Source organism: Botryllus schlosseri, chromosome 1 (assembly GCF_051294905.1).
Source record: "Botryllus schlosseri isolate E-star chromosome 1, Bs_hap1, whole genome shotgun sequence".
Taxonomy (NCBI): domain Eukaryota; kingdom Metazoa; phylum Chordata; class Ascidiacea; order Stolidobranchia; family Styelidae; genus Botryllus; species Botryllus schlosseri.
The window spans coordinates 25,112,261-25,129,632 of record NC_137236.1 but is presented as its reverse complement, the minus strand read 5'-3'; the positions used below and the strand labels follow the sequence as shown (position 1 = coordinate 25,129,632).

Genomic DNA, 17,372 nt, shown 5'->3' with positions numbered 1-17,372 from the left:
CAATTACAATTTCAATTACATTAAATTGCTATTGAGACCTGACAAGCACAACATGAAATAATTGACTTATAATGCATTCTCTTTAAATGTCGACAAGGAATTTGGTGGATCCATTCGGAAAAGCCCTTGACTGCGCCCTTGCGGGCGAAGTTTTTTCATTTTTACCGCTATGCTGGCCTCGGCTGCCATTGTATACAATTTTTAAATTACTAACCAACGGATGGATTCGCAACACGTTACTCACGATTGAATACGCCGAGAAGCGAACTGCTGAGCCGGCTAAAAGCAGCAGAATTGATGGTCCCATAGCTGGCGATCCATGCGTCGAAATTTGACATGTATGGTCCTAATCGAAAGCTACTGTCGCACTGATTCCGCAATAAAAGTATATTTCCAGGCAATGGTACCATCCCAAAATAGTCGGGAAAGTCTGGGAATCGGCATTGTTCTGAACAATCGCTGGGCGTAATTGGTAATTGTTGTGGTCATGCTGCTGCAGCGCTCTCACTTTTCAGAACAGTCGGCCTTAAACGGCTATTTTGGAGCAGTTACATTGCCCTGACGAGATTTTATTTTGTTTTTTCGGAATTAGTACATCAATAGCTTACGATAAAGACCAGATGCATCAAATTTGAACGCATGGATCGCCAGTTCTAGGACTACGAAGTTTGCTGCTTTTAGCCGGCTCTGCAGTACGTTTGTCGGTACATTCATCCGGGACTCACATCTTGCGCATCTATCCGTGGGTTGGCAATCTATAATACGATTTCAGATCACGATGCTGCATCGTTACTTCGTCTGGCTAACTAACCAGACCACTGGATATTATATAACGTCTTATCTGACAAAGCACGGTTTTGTTTTTACTCCTCATCCTAATTCCTACGTCCCTCGATAAAAATAATATTATTTCTTTAATTATATACTATATACGCAAATCCAACACGTGCATATATTATAAATCTTTTTTAATGACATACTGCACCCTATGCTTAATCCTAACCCATAGGAAATTAGGTAAATAACATTTTACATTTCCAAATACATGAGTCATAATTACCGAGCATACAAAACACGCTTATATTACGTCACAGTGACATCTTACATAGCATACTATGTACTGTACGCACATAAACGCATTTATTACTACACAATCTGAACTAGACTTGAATTGTTGTTAAATACGACGCTACGGTTGTCAAGGAGCACGGTTGAATTTATGATTATTCAATTACATGTTCAACAGCAGCAATTGTAATTGTAATTGTAATGTAATTGAAGCATTTAAGGAGTAATTGTAATTGTAATTGTAATTTGATATTTTTAGCAAGGAGTAATTGTAATTGTAATGTAATTGAAACATGCATGAAAGTAATTGTAATTGTAATTGTAATTGAACTGAAATAATGTAATTGATCCAACTCTGGTGTCGACTACTATGGTCATTTACACCAGGCCGATATTCTTCTTATTTTCCGCAACTGCCGACTTATCGCACGGCCTACCTCTAGGCTTTTGGAAGACACCGCTGACGCGGATGAGGTGGCGAGGAGGAGCCTAGGTAAACCTCCAACACTTAGGTATCGAAATTCGGAAGGCGACCTCGGTCGGACTCGAACCCGCACCCATTGGTGTCGCATCCGCGAATTATACCACTGCGCTATCTCGCCACGACTTTTGATTACTAGTCTTCTCGCCGTTCTATGGTCAGTGGCACGCCAATTCTTGAGCAGCTACTTTCAAACGCTTTGTCTGAAATCTTAACGGCTTTCCTGTAAGCTTCTTTTAGGCTAATTGTTTTTTTTTATCAATAATCTATAGAATGAGACACATTCACGGAGACATTTTGAGATTTTCCAAATTTTGGACAACCCTAGTGTACATGTACAATATACATATATATATATTAGGGTTGTCCTAAATTTGGAAAATCTCAAAAATGTTGGGTATCAACGTCTCATTCTATAGATTATTGATAAAAAAAACAGCAATGAGCCTGGAATAATCTCATAGCAATGTCGTTAAGATTTGTCGCAAAGCGTTTGAAAGTAGCTGCCGACGAGTGGTCGTGTCAGCGACCATAGAACGGCAACAAGACTAGTAATCACGAAATCGCGACTCTCGATTGGCTGATCTTCAATGATCACGACTGTGGTGACTTGCTGATTAGTTGTTAAAGGAGTTTGCTAACGGCGGTGATTCTGTAAGCGCATTGCAGGTTGGTTGGCAGATGTTGGTTTAAGATTAATTAAGGACATGTTGAGTTAGTAAATACATGATGATCAGCACCGTAACTGCCGCACCCCAAACCCCCCAATTGGGGGGTGGGGCGAGCTCAACGGGGGCCCAAAATTATTTCGTGAATTAGCATAAATCATAGAGTATTTTTTGAAAATTTACGCAATTTTTTCAAATTTCAAATTTCAAATTCAAATTCAAGTAGCCGTTTTTCTTTATTACTGGGTATTGGGCCATTACCGCGCCACGACCCACCAAGACATACAATCAAGTTTTAGGCCGTATAACATGCGACTCCAAGAAGTGTGCCAGAACGATCGGCAGCGAGAAAACCTTGGCCGAAAAGGTCTATGCCCGTATGCTGACCGAAGACTTCGTTATATATACAAAATACATATAGGTTTAATTGTCCATAGGCGCCTAAATGACTGGCACCAAATGTTCCTGTCTTTGCAATCTGAACCTCACAAGACAAATACCATCCCGCTGGGAAAAATTGTATGCCAGTGAAGAAATGCCAATTTGAAATCGTGGGCGTCTCTTAGTTTAGAAGCCTACGTTTGGGCGATTCTACATTTTTTGATATAGTAGAATGGACGTCACGAAATAACATCACGTAACGAAGTCATATCAACGGGTCCGCGCTTCGCGCTGCCTCACAATACAGTACAGATGATTTCGTGACAAACGCGAACAGCGTGATGGGGGTTCGTTTTACACCCTATTGGAGCCCAAGACCCACGTTTTTTGGGGCCTGACGAGGTACTGTTTCGTTCCTGCCAACGGGTCTACGCCCGAAGATGTGTAATTATTATTGAGTGGTCCTACCTTTTCAAAAACACCTCACTCAGCTCTACCGGCAAATCTGATTACGTGAGCAGAGAGAAGATAAAAATTAATAACAATATATATGCAATTCCCGATCATACTGACCGATTCAATCATGAATTCTAGAAATTTTCCGCGCTTCGCGCGCTTAGGCGACAAAGGCTTTCACTAAACCAATTCCCAATGAATAAGATCAATATATGTAAACAGTGTACCACTGGAGGGGGTCTGGGGGGCGAAGCCCCCCAGAAGTTCGGCCTATAACCCTATAGGGGGCCCAAGACCAAAGTTTTTTTTGGGGGGCTGACCAAGTGCTGTTACGGCTCTGATGATGATGAACATACAACAGCTGTTTCACATGAACTTTAAAGCATGACTGTCTTATTGTGAAGAAAACCGCAGTAGCCCACATGTCAGTTTTGACCGAGTGAAAGCACAGAACACACGGAGAAATATTGCAAAGGCGCTCATGCAAGTGGCGAACGAATTTCTTGTTTCAGAAGGGATGCGTCATAATTGAATACAAATACAAAGCTTAACAATGACACTGCTGTATAACTCAAGTCTTTAATGCTATAAGGATTGGCTGAATCAGCCATTTATGCCGGGTACTTAGTAAATTCTTACAGCAAAATGAATTCAAAAATGCTGTCAAAGTCGTCAATGATGCCGTAGAAAGAGGTGTAAAGGTAAGCACAGACTATGCTGGTGTGGCTGCAGCAAAAATACAGGTTGCTGGTATATCTTAGCATACCTTGAATGAATCTTGAATCAGTACCGGCTTCAACACTACAAATGCTGGAATCACACCAGACATTGATATAAAACGAGCTTAAAATCCATTGAAGCGGAGCGATAGTTACATTTCGTCGGGGTTCCATTATATAAGCTATCTGGTAAGCCCATATAACATCTTCTGAGCAGATAAGATTTTTTGCGGCAACCATCTCACATATGGTGTGCTGCACCAGTTCACGATGACTAATATACTTGACTTACGCCCAGAAAAGTTGGAGCACAGACGTAATTGCAACCATAACTAGGTATTTCTTGGATTTATATTTAGTGCACAATAATTTGCCGTTTCACCTCTATCATGCCTGCAATTCTCTAAGGCTAAGTTATACAAGCAAACTGTATTTTAATGGTCATGCCAGCATAGTCTGTGGTTGTACTCCTACAGCTCCTTGTGCTGCATCATTGATGACTTCAACATCACTTACGAGTGATTTCATTTTGCTGTAAGAGTCCCCACCATAAACGGCTGATTCAGCCAATCCTTAAGGCATTCTGGACTTCAATTATATACCACGACTGGAACCTAATAAGATCATTGTCATTGGTAAGCTTTTTATTTGTATTAAATGATGATGCATCCCTTCTGAAACAAGAAGTTCGTTCGCCATTTGCATACGCGCCTTTGCAATATTTCTTCGCACGTTCTGTGCTTTCCCTCGGTCAAAACATACATGTAGGCCAAGGCGGTTTCCTTCACAATAAGACAGTCATGCTTTGAGTTTGTGTTAAGCAGCTGTTGTTTGTTCATCATCATCATCATGTATTTAGTAGTTCAACATGTCCTGAATTTAGTTTAAATCATTATCTGCCAGCCAACCTATAATGCGCTTACAGAATCACCGCCGTTAGCAAACTCCGTTAACAACTAATCAGCAAGCCACCACCGTCGTGATCATTAAAGCATAGCCAATTAGCCAATCGAGAGTCGCGATTTCGTGATTACTAGTCTTGTTGCCGCTCTATGGTCGCTGGCACGCCCACACATCGGTAGTTACTAGCTACTTTCAAATGCTTTGCGACAAATCTTACGACTTTCCTGTGAGCTTATTTCAGGCTCATTGCTGTTTTTTTATCAATAAGCTATAGAATGAGACATTTATACCCAACATTTTCGAGAATCGCCGTTGCCAGACTCCTTGAACAGCTGATCAGTAGGGCGATTTTTTTTTTGACATGTCAAAAAAAGTCAAAATTAGGTCAAAATTGTAGCGTTAGGTCAAAATTTGTCAAAATTGTTTACAAAATCAAACATTTTTTGACCTCTACATTTCGTTTGAATCGTAGATTTTGCGCTGTCTGTGAACTTATCATTTGATAATTTACAGCCTGTAGCCTACTTTATAGGCCTACCGTTGTAAACGGCCCATCGTCTGCTCATTGTGAATCATAAACGATCAAATGAAACAAATAGTGGCATGGTTTTATGGTCAACGTACCGCAATATCCTAACTGAAGCAAGACTGCTTGGGCATTGCATGGTTCTTACATCAAGAAGCGCAAGCTGAAAAATTGTGATATAGACAACATTGTCAGAATGAAGCAACACGGTGCATCACCAGCAAGCAGTGTGCACACAACTTCAGTTTTGTCAGCTAACAACTGCTGCTGTTGAACGTTCTTTCTCCATTCTTGGCAAGCTAGCCTACTTAGTAAGAACAGACACTTTCTACCCGAGATAGCGCAGTGGTATAATCCGCGGCTGCAACACCAATGGGTGTGGGTTCGATTCCGACCGAGGTCGACTTCATAATTCCGATAGCTAAGTGTTGGAGGTTTACCTAGGCTCCGCCTCGCCACCTCATCCGCGTAAGCGGTGTCTTACAAAAAAGACTAGAGGTGGGCCGTGCTATATGTTGACAGTTACGGAAAATAATGATGAATATCGGCCTTGTGTAAATGACCATAGTAGTTGACACACACCATGAATACCACAAAACAAACAAACAAAACAAACACTTTTCACCCGAGAATGTAGGAAAGTATCTTTCGTTGTACTACAACAAATTTTAATTATTCCACCATAATACATAATGCAACTACTGCAATTCTTCATAGGGCCAGATTTCGTTAAAATATTAGTTTTTTCATGTAAAAATTTGTCAGTTTTTGAGCCAAAAACGTTTTTTCAGGCCAATCTACTTTGTAAGGACAGACAGTTCCATCCAGAAATGAAGATAAGTAGTTCAATTTTAACATTATGTGCGAAAACACCTAATTTGCATACGTGAGGTCAAAATTTGGTCAAATTTCAGTTTTTTTAGGTCAAAAAAAGTCAAAATTTAGATTTTTTAGGTCAAAATCATCCGTTTTTTAGGTCAAAAAAAAATCGCCCTACTGATCAGCAAACCGCCACTGTGGTAATCATTCAAGCATAGCCGATTACCCAATCAAGCGCTGTGATTTCGTGATTACTAGTCTTCTCGCCGTTCTATGGTCGCTGGTACGCCCACTTTACAGCAGCCACTTCAAACGCATTTAGACAAATCTTAACGACTTTCCTGTGAGCTTATTGCAGGCGCACACTAGAAATCTGCAGATTCCTAAACCCATACTGGAAATCTTGTTGTGTTGATTAAAAGAACATTCGTAATTCCGATTCGTCGCCCGAATTTCCAACTTTTTAACGATAATCCTGTGCAAAATTAAAAAAAGTCATACTCCGGTCCTATACTCCAGAATGACCCGCTGGAACGTCCACATTACAGATTCGCGTCATTTAGGGCGTTTCAGTTAAGCCTTTCAAATCTATAAGGAAGACAAATTTCAAAAACAGAGGACATTTAGGCATCCTCTGAGGACATTTTCTATTTCCTAAAATAGGAGAGAGAATCCTGCTAACTGAGGACATAGGGTAACCTTAGTATAATATTACAATATTAATGCGTTGGTTTCTTATATAAAAAAGCTATTCTGAAATATTATACGACAATATTCAAATAAAGTCCTGGCGATTAATTTCAACATGTACCGCTGGTGTCTGCCTGCAATAATCCGATATAATAACTGGGATGTGAGAAAACTGATGTACACGGAAACTCGGCTAACATAAGAATTATAAAACTTATTATCGCGTTCATCCGAGAAATGTAAACATCATTCAATAATGCTGTCAGAAATCATTGGCCTGGCGTCAGGACAAACTGAATTGCAACATCAATGGGTTTCAGTACATAAAATACGCACGTAACAGATTTAAGATGATTGGGCGTAGTATCACGTCTTCTCGTGACATCCTGGACATTCCAAATGACACCCTACCGCTGACCTCTACTTACGATGTGCACACTAAGAAAAGAGATGCTTCAGAAAATGCTGAAATCAACTATAATACTTGCACTGCTTGATTCCATCGCAGAAATCCGAAACACGAATGCATGTACCTCCGTCTCGGCATTCAAACTTATCTTGCGAGCAGTTTCCGGCTGGTAAAAAAGACAGTCAGACAGACATTTATTGCTTCGTCAAACATAAAAGTTTGACTGGAGGTGACGATATGGGCTATGAAGGCCTCGTTACTCGTCACCTCCATGGCAGTGAAGTAATCGAGTGTATTCATTTAAATAAATATAACAGTGGACAGTCTGCAACATAGAAGAAAATAATAATCACAGATGTATAACAAATACAGTAACCATAGTAACATACTAGTTAAAGCAATATGAAAAATATTTAAGAGATATTAGTCTGAATTAATTTTGCTTTGCGTTATAATAAAATAGTGCATACTGCCACTATTATCATACCCTCACTTGTTTATAAGATATGATGTTGAAATTTGATATTTATGTTTGTATATTCGACATATAGGCCAATTTTAAACCGAGCCTATATTTCTACATACGATTCCTGATATATCGACTTATTTAGCATGCTCCGGTTTCGCTAATAATTTTTGTATACATCATTAATGCATCTTCTGATCAGAATATTTTAGATAAATATGAGTTTACGTGGGGGTTATAGCTGTGATGACGTAAGTTTGAATAGAGAAGCGTGAGTAGTATATAAATGGGCGGAATGTGCCAAAACACGATTTAACTTAAACAAACAAGAATTATCAATATAAAAGATACTGAAAGAATTAGCTCATTCTCAATTTTGCAGCAATACTTTTATGACCTTTTGTGCGGCAATAAAAAAAGGGGGAATAATTAACGATAGAGAGAAAACGAACAAAGAATCTGGATTGACCTTTGTACTCAGACATGAGACTGGAGTACTTCTACTTGTACTTTTCCACTCCTGATTTTACCTCGCTTGACCTCTGGACACGAGACCTGGCCTGTCCTGACCTATCGGTCCATGGTCAATCCAAGGACGAGTCTTGGGAATAATTACCCGTCAAATCCCCTGGATGACTTGTCGATCCGCGTTTGATTCAATTTCGTGTACGGGGGGTCATAGGAATAATTGCCGGTCGTGACGTCAGTATAGTATTCTTCTGATCCATGAGATCCTGGACGGGGGTTGATAATAGTTGCCTGCCCTGACCCGTCGTCTCGTGGTACAATTTCGTGGCTTGGGAGCAATAACCCGTCAAACTGGTTGACTCGTCGTTCCGCGGTTGATTCAATTTCGTGTACGGTGGGTCATAGGAATAATTACCGGTCGTGACGTCAGTATAGTTTTCTTCTGATCCGTTATATTCTGGTGCGTGTTTTAGGTGTCCATACGTCCGGCTGTGTAAAGTGATGCTTGTGGTCTGTCTCATACTGTCGTACTTGTCCGCCTTTTGCTTTTTTGTTGACTTAAATAGTGAGGAGAAATGATCTGTGGGAATCGTCGCCACGTGCGAATAACACATTTTACACAATTAAATACACATGTTCAGTTTATTTGAAGTAATAACGGGGCAAGCACATTAACTAATCGTCCAGAACAAGGTGTAGAGCTTCTTTCAGAGCTTGGCATACTTTCTTGATATCAGAATCCTTTTTTTGATTTGCGATGTGAAAGCAATACCAGTTTCGCATAGATCAGCATATGATTGCGTATAAACCGATATTGAAGTCTTCTGAGAGCATCTTCATTATTCTCCAGTCTACACAATATTATTCTCCTCTTAGTACGCTATGTCTCTCAATCCAACAGAACAGTTGAATTGCTATTCGAAGGTATCTGATACAGACAACTGTAAACTAATTCTTTAAGTTTGTTCATCGTAGCGTAACGACCATTTTTACGAATCCATAACTGTATCATTTGATATCGTTGCTCAGTCAAGTTATAGCAATCCGTGTATTGGCATTCGGCAATTTCATTGTCAGATAGCTCAAGTTTTTCACGTGCAAACCTATACCAGTTCATCGGGTCAATCCGATCCAATGTGACGTATATATCACTAGCAGTAATCTTGGACATATTCGATCTACAGTGTACAGCGAACAATCATGTAATAAATATTACACGTTATATATTGCCTTGCACTTGGTTCAACTACAATAACAAATAAGGCGATCAACTTACGCAATAATGACGTAATCATATCTCAGCGTTACTGAACCGGAACCAAGCAAAGCCGCTCTCGTAATAACTAGAGTAATCAACTACCAATCATAATGACGTAATCATTACTGCACATGCTTGAACTGCAATATGGGCTGACCTTATTTGACTGAAACGCGCTCGGTGGTGCAATAATGGGAATGAATTGTGACAGATTATACTCGGGTTGCTAATTCAAAGTCCAAAAAATCCGGCTAGCACGTAAAGTCCTGTTATTTTCACATGTTGCGAGGGCAAAATACAGCATAAATCCGACTCTCAAGGCCATTTGGCCGCATCCAGTCTGGCTTCGCTGAAAACTGATGAAATCTGTGCCGGGTCCGGAGATGTTTCGTGACCTCCTCCGTCCAGACAAGATTTTTCTGCTGTAATATAGGTGTCGTTGTATAATAATTCACGTACAAAGAGACTTGGTATCGCCCCTTTGGCGGAATTCTGTTTGATTCGTCTATACAGGTGTTATTAGTGCGATCAGATTTGGCACCTCAAGGAGTATATTGATAAAAATTGTATCACGATGACAATAACTTTATCGGTCAACATGCGGTCAACGGTCAACGATGCGGTGTGATGTACGTAAATCAGCTGTGATCAATCGAGCGTGACACAATCGCTGTCAGTCATCAATCTGCGACTTGACAAAAACTCGCGTTTTCGGGTTGTCAGCAACACAGTGCGATATATTTGATGTCCCCATCGACCCTCCTATTTTAATAGGGTTACCATGCGGCCTCATTTAGGGGAGTATATGTCCTCCATTTCCCAGATATGTCACCCCATTCGCCCAAATGTACTATCTTTCTGTCGGTTTGTCCTCCTTGTTAGCTTAACATATCCAAAAAAAACACCACGAGTAACGCAAAATGTGGGCCTAGATTACAAAAGTCGGGTATGTAGCTAAATCGGAAAAATGTCGCTATGATGGTATTGTGCAGGCTATTACGTGGATACGGTGGCCTGTGTAAACATGTGAATAGTAAAATCGCCCCAAACTCCCGTTACATGAGAAACGATCGAGCGTAATCGACCATGTCGGGCCCACCTTCTTACAGCCAAATGATCCAATTTCGTACCGAGAATAGCCGGGGTGGTGGTACATCATTCTCACGAGATGTACTTTGGAATGCGTGTGAAATCGTCATCGTCCGCTACTCGACTAAAGCAGAATATAGCTTTGAAGTACTCAAGTAGAAGTAGTTTTAAAAGAAATGTCGGTATCGTGAAATTGCTTTCTATCCTAATTATAAAGAGTAGGCCTCCATAAAACTATCGAGCCAAAATACAGTTTCGAAGCGACCTGGTAATTTGTAAATCTTATCTATGGGTTGCGCGGTGTGGTAATTGATTAGAGAGAAGCAAACACGGCGGTGCCTGTATAACGAGGCTGTTCTCAAATCCACATTGTCTTCGTTATTATCGGGGAGATATGGCTTTGCAGCGACATTGAGGTAGTTAAAATATATTGGTTAAATACGATTTATTCCTCATATATGGGGATCAACGGGTGAATAATGTATGGATTCAGTAATTCGCCAAGTACTTCATTTTCTCCGGCCCGCCGACCGAAGGAGTTGCCCGCCCCTTGTATAACACACATGTAAATGGTACAATAGCGACAGCTAACGGTTGTTAATCATCCATAAATATACAGCTAACCGGTAATACAGCCCTCAAGGATAAACTAGGAATATCTGTGTGAGTCGCCTCGATCGACCCATGCGGCAAGTTTAGACACGAAAGTATTTTGAGGTGTGATATAATCCCAGTAATTTTACTGTATGTTTCCACGCACACGTACCACAATCGAAAACGGGGTTCGTCCGTCTGATTCCCCGCGTTTGCCTCGAAGAAAAGTATCGGAGTGATCATTGGATCTATACGCCAAGTCTGTCCACCACTTTTGAGTAGATATTTGGAAAGACCGGCTCGTGATCACCTCCATACAAGGTCTAATAGTTTTGCGTACAGCGAAACTTTGTAGCGACCTGCGGGCTGTGCATGTGTTGTTAGTGCAATCGTGTTTAGCCCCACAAGAACGTAATCATTTGAGGATGAATAAAATCTTACCCCACAACGATACCAAATTTACCCCCTCAACGACTCCAACGGTATGTATTTATGTAAATTTCATATTTTTATGAAAAATCTAATCGACTACAAGATACTGTTACGTACCATCTCTTTCGGTAGGGTTTGTTAGTATTGTAAAATGATGATCGGTAGTTGTGGTCTTGACACTAGGTCTAAAAGGGTAGGGGTATTCGTTAGTGATACACCCGTCTGACGGTGGGGTATTTGACAAAATCACTCTGTTTTTACTACGGAAACCATGATCCCACTTACGAGCTCTCATCACTTGTCGTACGAATGCTTGTAATATCGGTGTGATGTACTCAAAACAGCTGTGATCACTCGAGTGTGACGCGATCGAAGTCAGTCCTATCAGCTGTCCGAGGAAACTCGTATACTCAGTAAGAGAGAGAGAGAGAGAGTCTTTATTTTCATCCAACCAAAATACATAGCACACGGCAGTGATGGTAGTAAAGAAAATATGCTTGCACAGTATTCGGTATTAGATAGGATTGATCGATAAGACCGTGAAGGTCATCTAGTCTGATCACACCAGCATCAAACAGGTACACTTGACTCTAAACAGTCTGGTTGTAAAGGTTGACGGCAATGCGATATATTTGATGTCCCCATCGATCCTCATACTAATGGGGTTGGCGTACGTCCTCCTTCTCCAGGAAAATATCCTCGCATAAATGTACTCCATTTTGTGAATTTATCTCCCGTTTTAGCTTAAAATACCCAAAAAGACCGCGAATAACGCAAAATAGGGACCTACGAGAAGCGGGTAGGGTCTATCTTGCTGTTTTCGCATAATCCTGTTATTCAAATGTAGGATTTTGGTGTAGGTCTGGTTTATAACTTTGTAAAGTGAGGTAAACTCATTACAAAATTACTTTCTGCTTTTAAAGTCAAACGTGCAAAGAGTAAGTAATTTCACCTGAAACGGTTGAGGAGTAAGTTACAACGACTTGGATATATAGAACTAGTACCGCGTACTCGAATCAGTAGCGTCTTTTTACACCATTACTCAACCCAAATCCACAACATACCTAAAAACGTGGTGTTGTTTTGTGTATTTCAGTGAAGCAAATTCAATTCTCAAACCACTTTTCCTGTGCCATAACACAGGACCATAACACATACTCATAACTAGTGACTTTTTTGAATGGATGTTATTTCCCCCAATTGACCCGCGCTCTGTATATAGTTTCAAATAGTGACGTGATTATCGGTATTCCGTTGGGTTAAACGCATTTTGAACGCTACTGCTTGATCGGGGGTATGTACAGCGTACACATTGTACAGTGTACATCTAGTTGAAATTTTACACTCGTCAGACAAAACACGACGACGGCAAAGCATTAAAACCGACCCGCATGCTAAAATACGTCATCGGGTAAAATTACTAATAAGTTATGTCCCGAGTTTCCGGGTCCCCCGCCATACCCCGTGACTATGCGTTTGGAAAGTGTGGACGCGCATTATCGGATGTACCGAAAGACTGTGTGCACTACACTGCGGGCGAGCATATCACACAACATTTCACAGCTTGTGGCCTAATTTAACGGGCTATCGCTATATGCGATATATGCTCACCCACTTTCATGCTCGTTTCTAATACTCGACTAGGACGAGTCGTGCGTATAGCGCGCAGTGGGGTCGTTATAGATCACGTTCAACAATATTGATGAGCACCCCAAAAACCAGCATAAATTTTAAAAGCGTGAACGCACACACCAACGAATATCAACGCTAACAAGAGAACGAACACAAATCAATTTAATGTACAATTTGACAGTGGCTTCTCCGCTTTAGTAAGCCTACCAAGGCCACGAGGTCGTAAAAATAATCATCGAGGCGTCAATTTCTGCTTTCTAAGCATGAGTGAGTGATCATTATTGCGACGGTGGTGTGGTTTGTGTAAGTCTGGTAAGTCACAATATCTGTATCAAGTTGTTTGTAGAAAAAAAGACAGATAAGTGTTCACTGTTGTTCACCGCTCAACTATACACTTATTTGTGTACGCTTATTAATTTTTTTTCCTATGTAATAGCAATCGATCACCAGTTTATGGTGGAAAAGACGTTCGTTGTATAAGCAGCTAGACACGATTAATTACTAATAATAAGCCCCGGTTTATATTGGCTACTCCAATTGTGTAGCCACTTCAGTACCCGCGCTAGGTGTCGGTAACGAATAAAAATATTAAATTAAACGTATGGCACGCAGCGGGGGTCCTTGTGGATCGCGTTCAATACTGTGTGGACGGGTACCGCATCCCAATGGCTACATACGCTGTCGTGTAGCGTTGAGATAATAACGACAAAGGTACGTTATCGCTGTGTCTTCGCACGTCATCGGGTTACGTGTGAGAAAAAAGCTACGTTTATCATATTCAATTTTTGACGTTTGATCAACTCTTGCCTGGTTATGGGGTTTCTAATCACAGGACGATTGAGATTCGATACCTTTCGTTCGGAGTACGTATTCGCACTGCAATACTGGTTAGCTGTATTATTGTGGACGACTGACAACAGTTAATTGTCGCTATTGTACGATTTACACTTGTGTTATACATTCTTCGTTACCACCGCGAACTAGGAGGTCAATCACGACGACGGGCATCTACTCCCAATTGGTGGAATACTGTTTGATTCATTTGTATAATCAGGTTTAGCACCAAAAGAAGTATATTAGTAGTTTATGATTGAATACAATCTTATCCATCAAAAAACAAACAAATAACATCCATTCAAAAGTAACTTGACAAAATTGATCAAACCACGTATATTAATCGATGTAGTCAACTGGTTTGTGTTGTCTAATCTACTTTTTGCACCCACTTTACTGCTCCACACCAGGTGTAAACTCGAGTAAACATATTTATTGAGGCGTATAGCACACAGTGGGGTCCTTATGGATCAACACTGTATTGATGGGCACCCCAAAAGCCTACATAGGCGGTCATGTGACGTTGGAGGAACAACGAAATGACACGTTAGCGCCTGTGTTTTCACAGATCATCGGCTTACCTATGAGTGAAAAGCGACATTTATCGTATAAAAGGTGCGGTAAACGATCGGTTACGGTCCGGAATGAGATGCGGTAAACGCGTATTGTGTTGAACGCATCAAATTTGTCCCACTGTCTATTTATGACCACCCTCGATGATAACAAACATTCAAAGAGATGAAAGCACGTACGAGCGAATATCGACGCTAACAAGAAAACTATCAATCAATGTCCAACTTGGCAGTAAGTTTACCAAAGCCATGAGGTCGTGCAAATAGGACAGGCGTCAATTTCTATATTCTACACATGAGCGAGTGATCACTATTACGAAGTTTGAAATTGGCACTACAAACAGTGAGATAGACTGATGCTTACAGAGGTCTTGGAGAGTCAAGAACCACGACTGAGCAGATTGGGAGTATCCGACTATATTGATCAGTACGGGGCGTCTCTAATCTGTATTGTCTAACCACTGAACCGTAATATAGACCACGTGGTAATACTGTATACTTCAGGGGTAGGCAAAAGTATATCTGTTCGACAGCAGATCGACGCAAATCGCACGCAAAATTAACATACGATCGACCCGAACATGGTATACCATTTTACACACAGCGGATTGATTACGCAGGTGGTGATCAGGTTTTGATCGATTTTTATTGAGATCGGGCACAGGAAAAGTGGTTTGAGAATTGAATTTGCTTCACTGAAATACACAAAACAACACCACGTTTTTAGGTATGTTGTGGATTTGGGTTGAGTAATGGTGTAAAAAGACGCTACTGATTCGAGTACGCGGTACTAGTTCTATATATCCAAGTCGTTGTAACTTACTCCTCAACCGTTTCAGGTGAAATTACTTACTCTTTGCACGTTTGACTTTAAAAGCAGAAAGTAATTTTGTAATGAGTTTACCTCACTTTACAAAGTTATAAACCAGACCTACACCAAAATCCTACATTTGAATAACAGGATTATGCGAAAACAGCAAGATAGACCCTACCCGCTTCTCGTAGGTCCCTATTTTGCGTTATTCGCGGTCTTTTTGGGTATTTTAAGCTAAAACGGGAGATAAATTCACAAAATGGAGTACATTTATGCGAGGATATTTTCCTGGAGAAGGAGGACGTACGCCAACCCCATTAGTATGAAGATCGATGGGGACATCAAATATATCGCATTGCCGTCAACCTTTACAACCAGACTGTTTAGAGTCAAGTGTACCTGTTTGATGCTGGTGTGATCAGACTAGATGACCTTCACGGTCTTATCGATCAATCCTATCTAATACCGAATACTGTGCAAGCATATTTTCTTTACTACCATCACTGCCGTGTGCTATGTATTTTGGTTGGATGAAAATAAAGACTCTCTCTCTCTCTCTTACTGAGTATACGAGTTTCCTCGGACAGCTGATAGGACTGACTTCGATCGCGTCACACTCGAGTGATCACAGCTGTTTTGAGTACATCACACCGATATTACAAGCATTCGTACGACAAGTGATGAGAGCTCGTAAGTGGGATCATGGTTTCCGTAGTAAAAACAGAGTGATTTTGTCAAATACCCCACCGTCAGACGGGTGTATCACTAACGAATACCCCTACCCTTTTAGACCTAGTGTCAAGACCACAACTACCGATCATCATTTTACAATACTAACAAACCCTACCGAAAGAGATGGTACGTAACAGTATCTTGTAGTCGATTAGATTTTTCATAAAAATATGAAATTTACATAAATACATACCGTTGGAGTCGTTGAGGGGGTAAATTTGGTATCGTTGTGGGGTAAGATTTTATTCATCCTCAAATGATTACGTTCTTGTGGGGCTAAACACGATTGCACTAACAACACATGCACAGCCCGCAGGTCGCTACAAAGTTTCGCTGTACGCAAAACTATTAGACCTTGTATGGAGGTGATCACGAGCCGGTCTTTCCAAATATCTACTCAAAAGTGGTGGACAGACTTGGCGTATAGATCCAATGATCACTCCGATACTTTTCTTCGAGGCAAACGCGGGGAATCAGACGGACGAACCCCGTTTTCGATTGTGGTACGTGTGCGTGGAAAAATACAGTAAAATTACTGGGATTATATCACACCTCAAAATACTTTCGTGTCTAAACTTGCCGCATGGGTCGATCGAGGCGACTCACACAGATATTCCTAGTTTATCCTTGAGGGCTGTATTACCGGTTAGCTGTATATTTATGGATGATTAACAACCGTTAGCTGTCGCTATTGTACCATTTACATGTGTGTTATACAAGGGGCGGGCAACTCCTTCGGTCGGCGGGCCGGAGAAAATGAAGTACTTGGCGAATTACTGAATCCATACATTATTCACCCGTTGATCCCCATATATGAGGAATAAATCGTATTTAACCAATATATTTTAACTACCTCAATGTCGCTGCAAAGCCATATCTCCCCGATAATAACGAAGACAATGTGGATTTGAGAACAGCCTCGTTATACAGGCACCGCCGTGTCTGCTTCTCTCTAATCAATTACCACACCGCGCAACCCATAGATAAGATTTACAAATTACCGGGTCGCTTCGAAACTGTATTTTGGCTCGATAGTTTTATGGAGGCCTACTCTTTATAATTAGGATAGAAAGCAATTTCACGATACCGACATTTCTTTTAAAACTACTTCTACTTGAGTACTTCAAAGCTATATTCTGCTTTAGTCGAGTAGCGGACGATGACGATTTCACACGCATTCCAAAGTACATCTCGTGAGAATGATGTACCACCACCCCGGCTATTCTCGGTACGAAATTGGATCATTTGGCTGTACGAAGGTGGGCCCGACATGGTCGATTACGCTCGATCTTTTCTCATGTAACGGGAGTTTGGGGCGATTTTACTATTCACATGTTTACACAGGCCACCGTATCCACGTA

At 40.9% G+C, this 17,372-nt stretch overlaps 1 protein-coding gene across 1 annotated transcript in view; it reads right to left on the bottom strand.

Annotated features, from left to right (window-relative positions):
• The window catches only part of LOC145445648 (uncharacterized), a 61,637-nt gene that overhangs the window by 40,252 nt on the left and 4,013 nt on the right, over positions 1 to 17,372 (bottom strand). Inside the window, exon 2 of the mRNA XM_080323856.1 lies at positions 7,196 to 7,286. Coding sequence (XP_080179982.1) covers positions 7,196 to 7,286 — 91 coding nt within the window. The remainder of the gene's footprint in view (positions 1 to 7,195; positions 7,287 to 17,372) is intronic.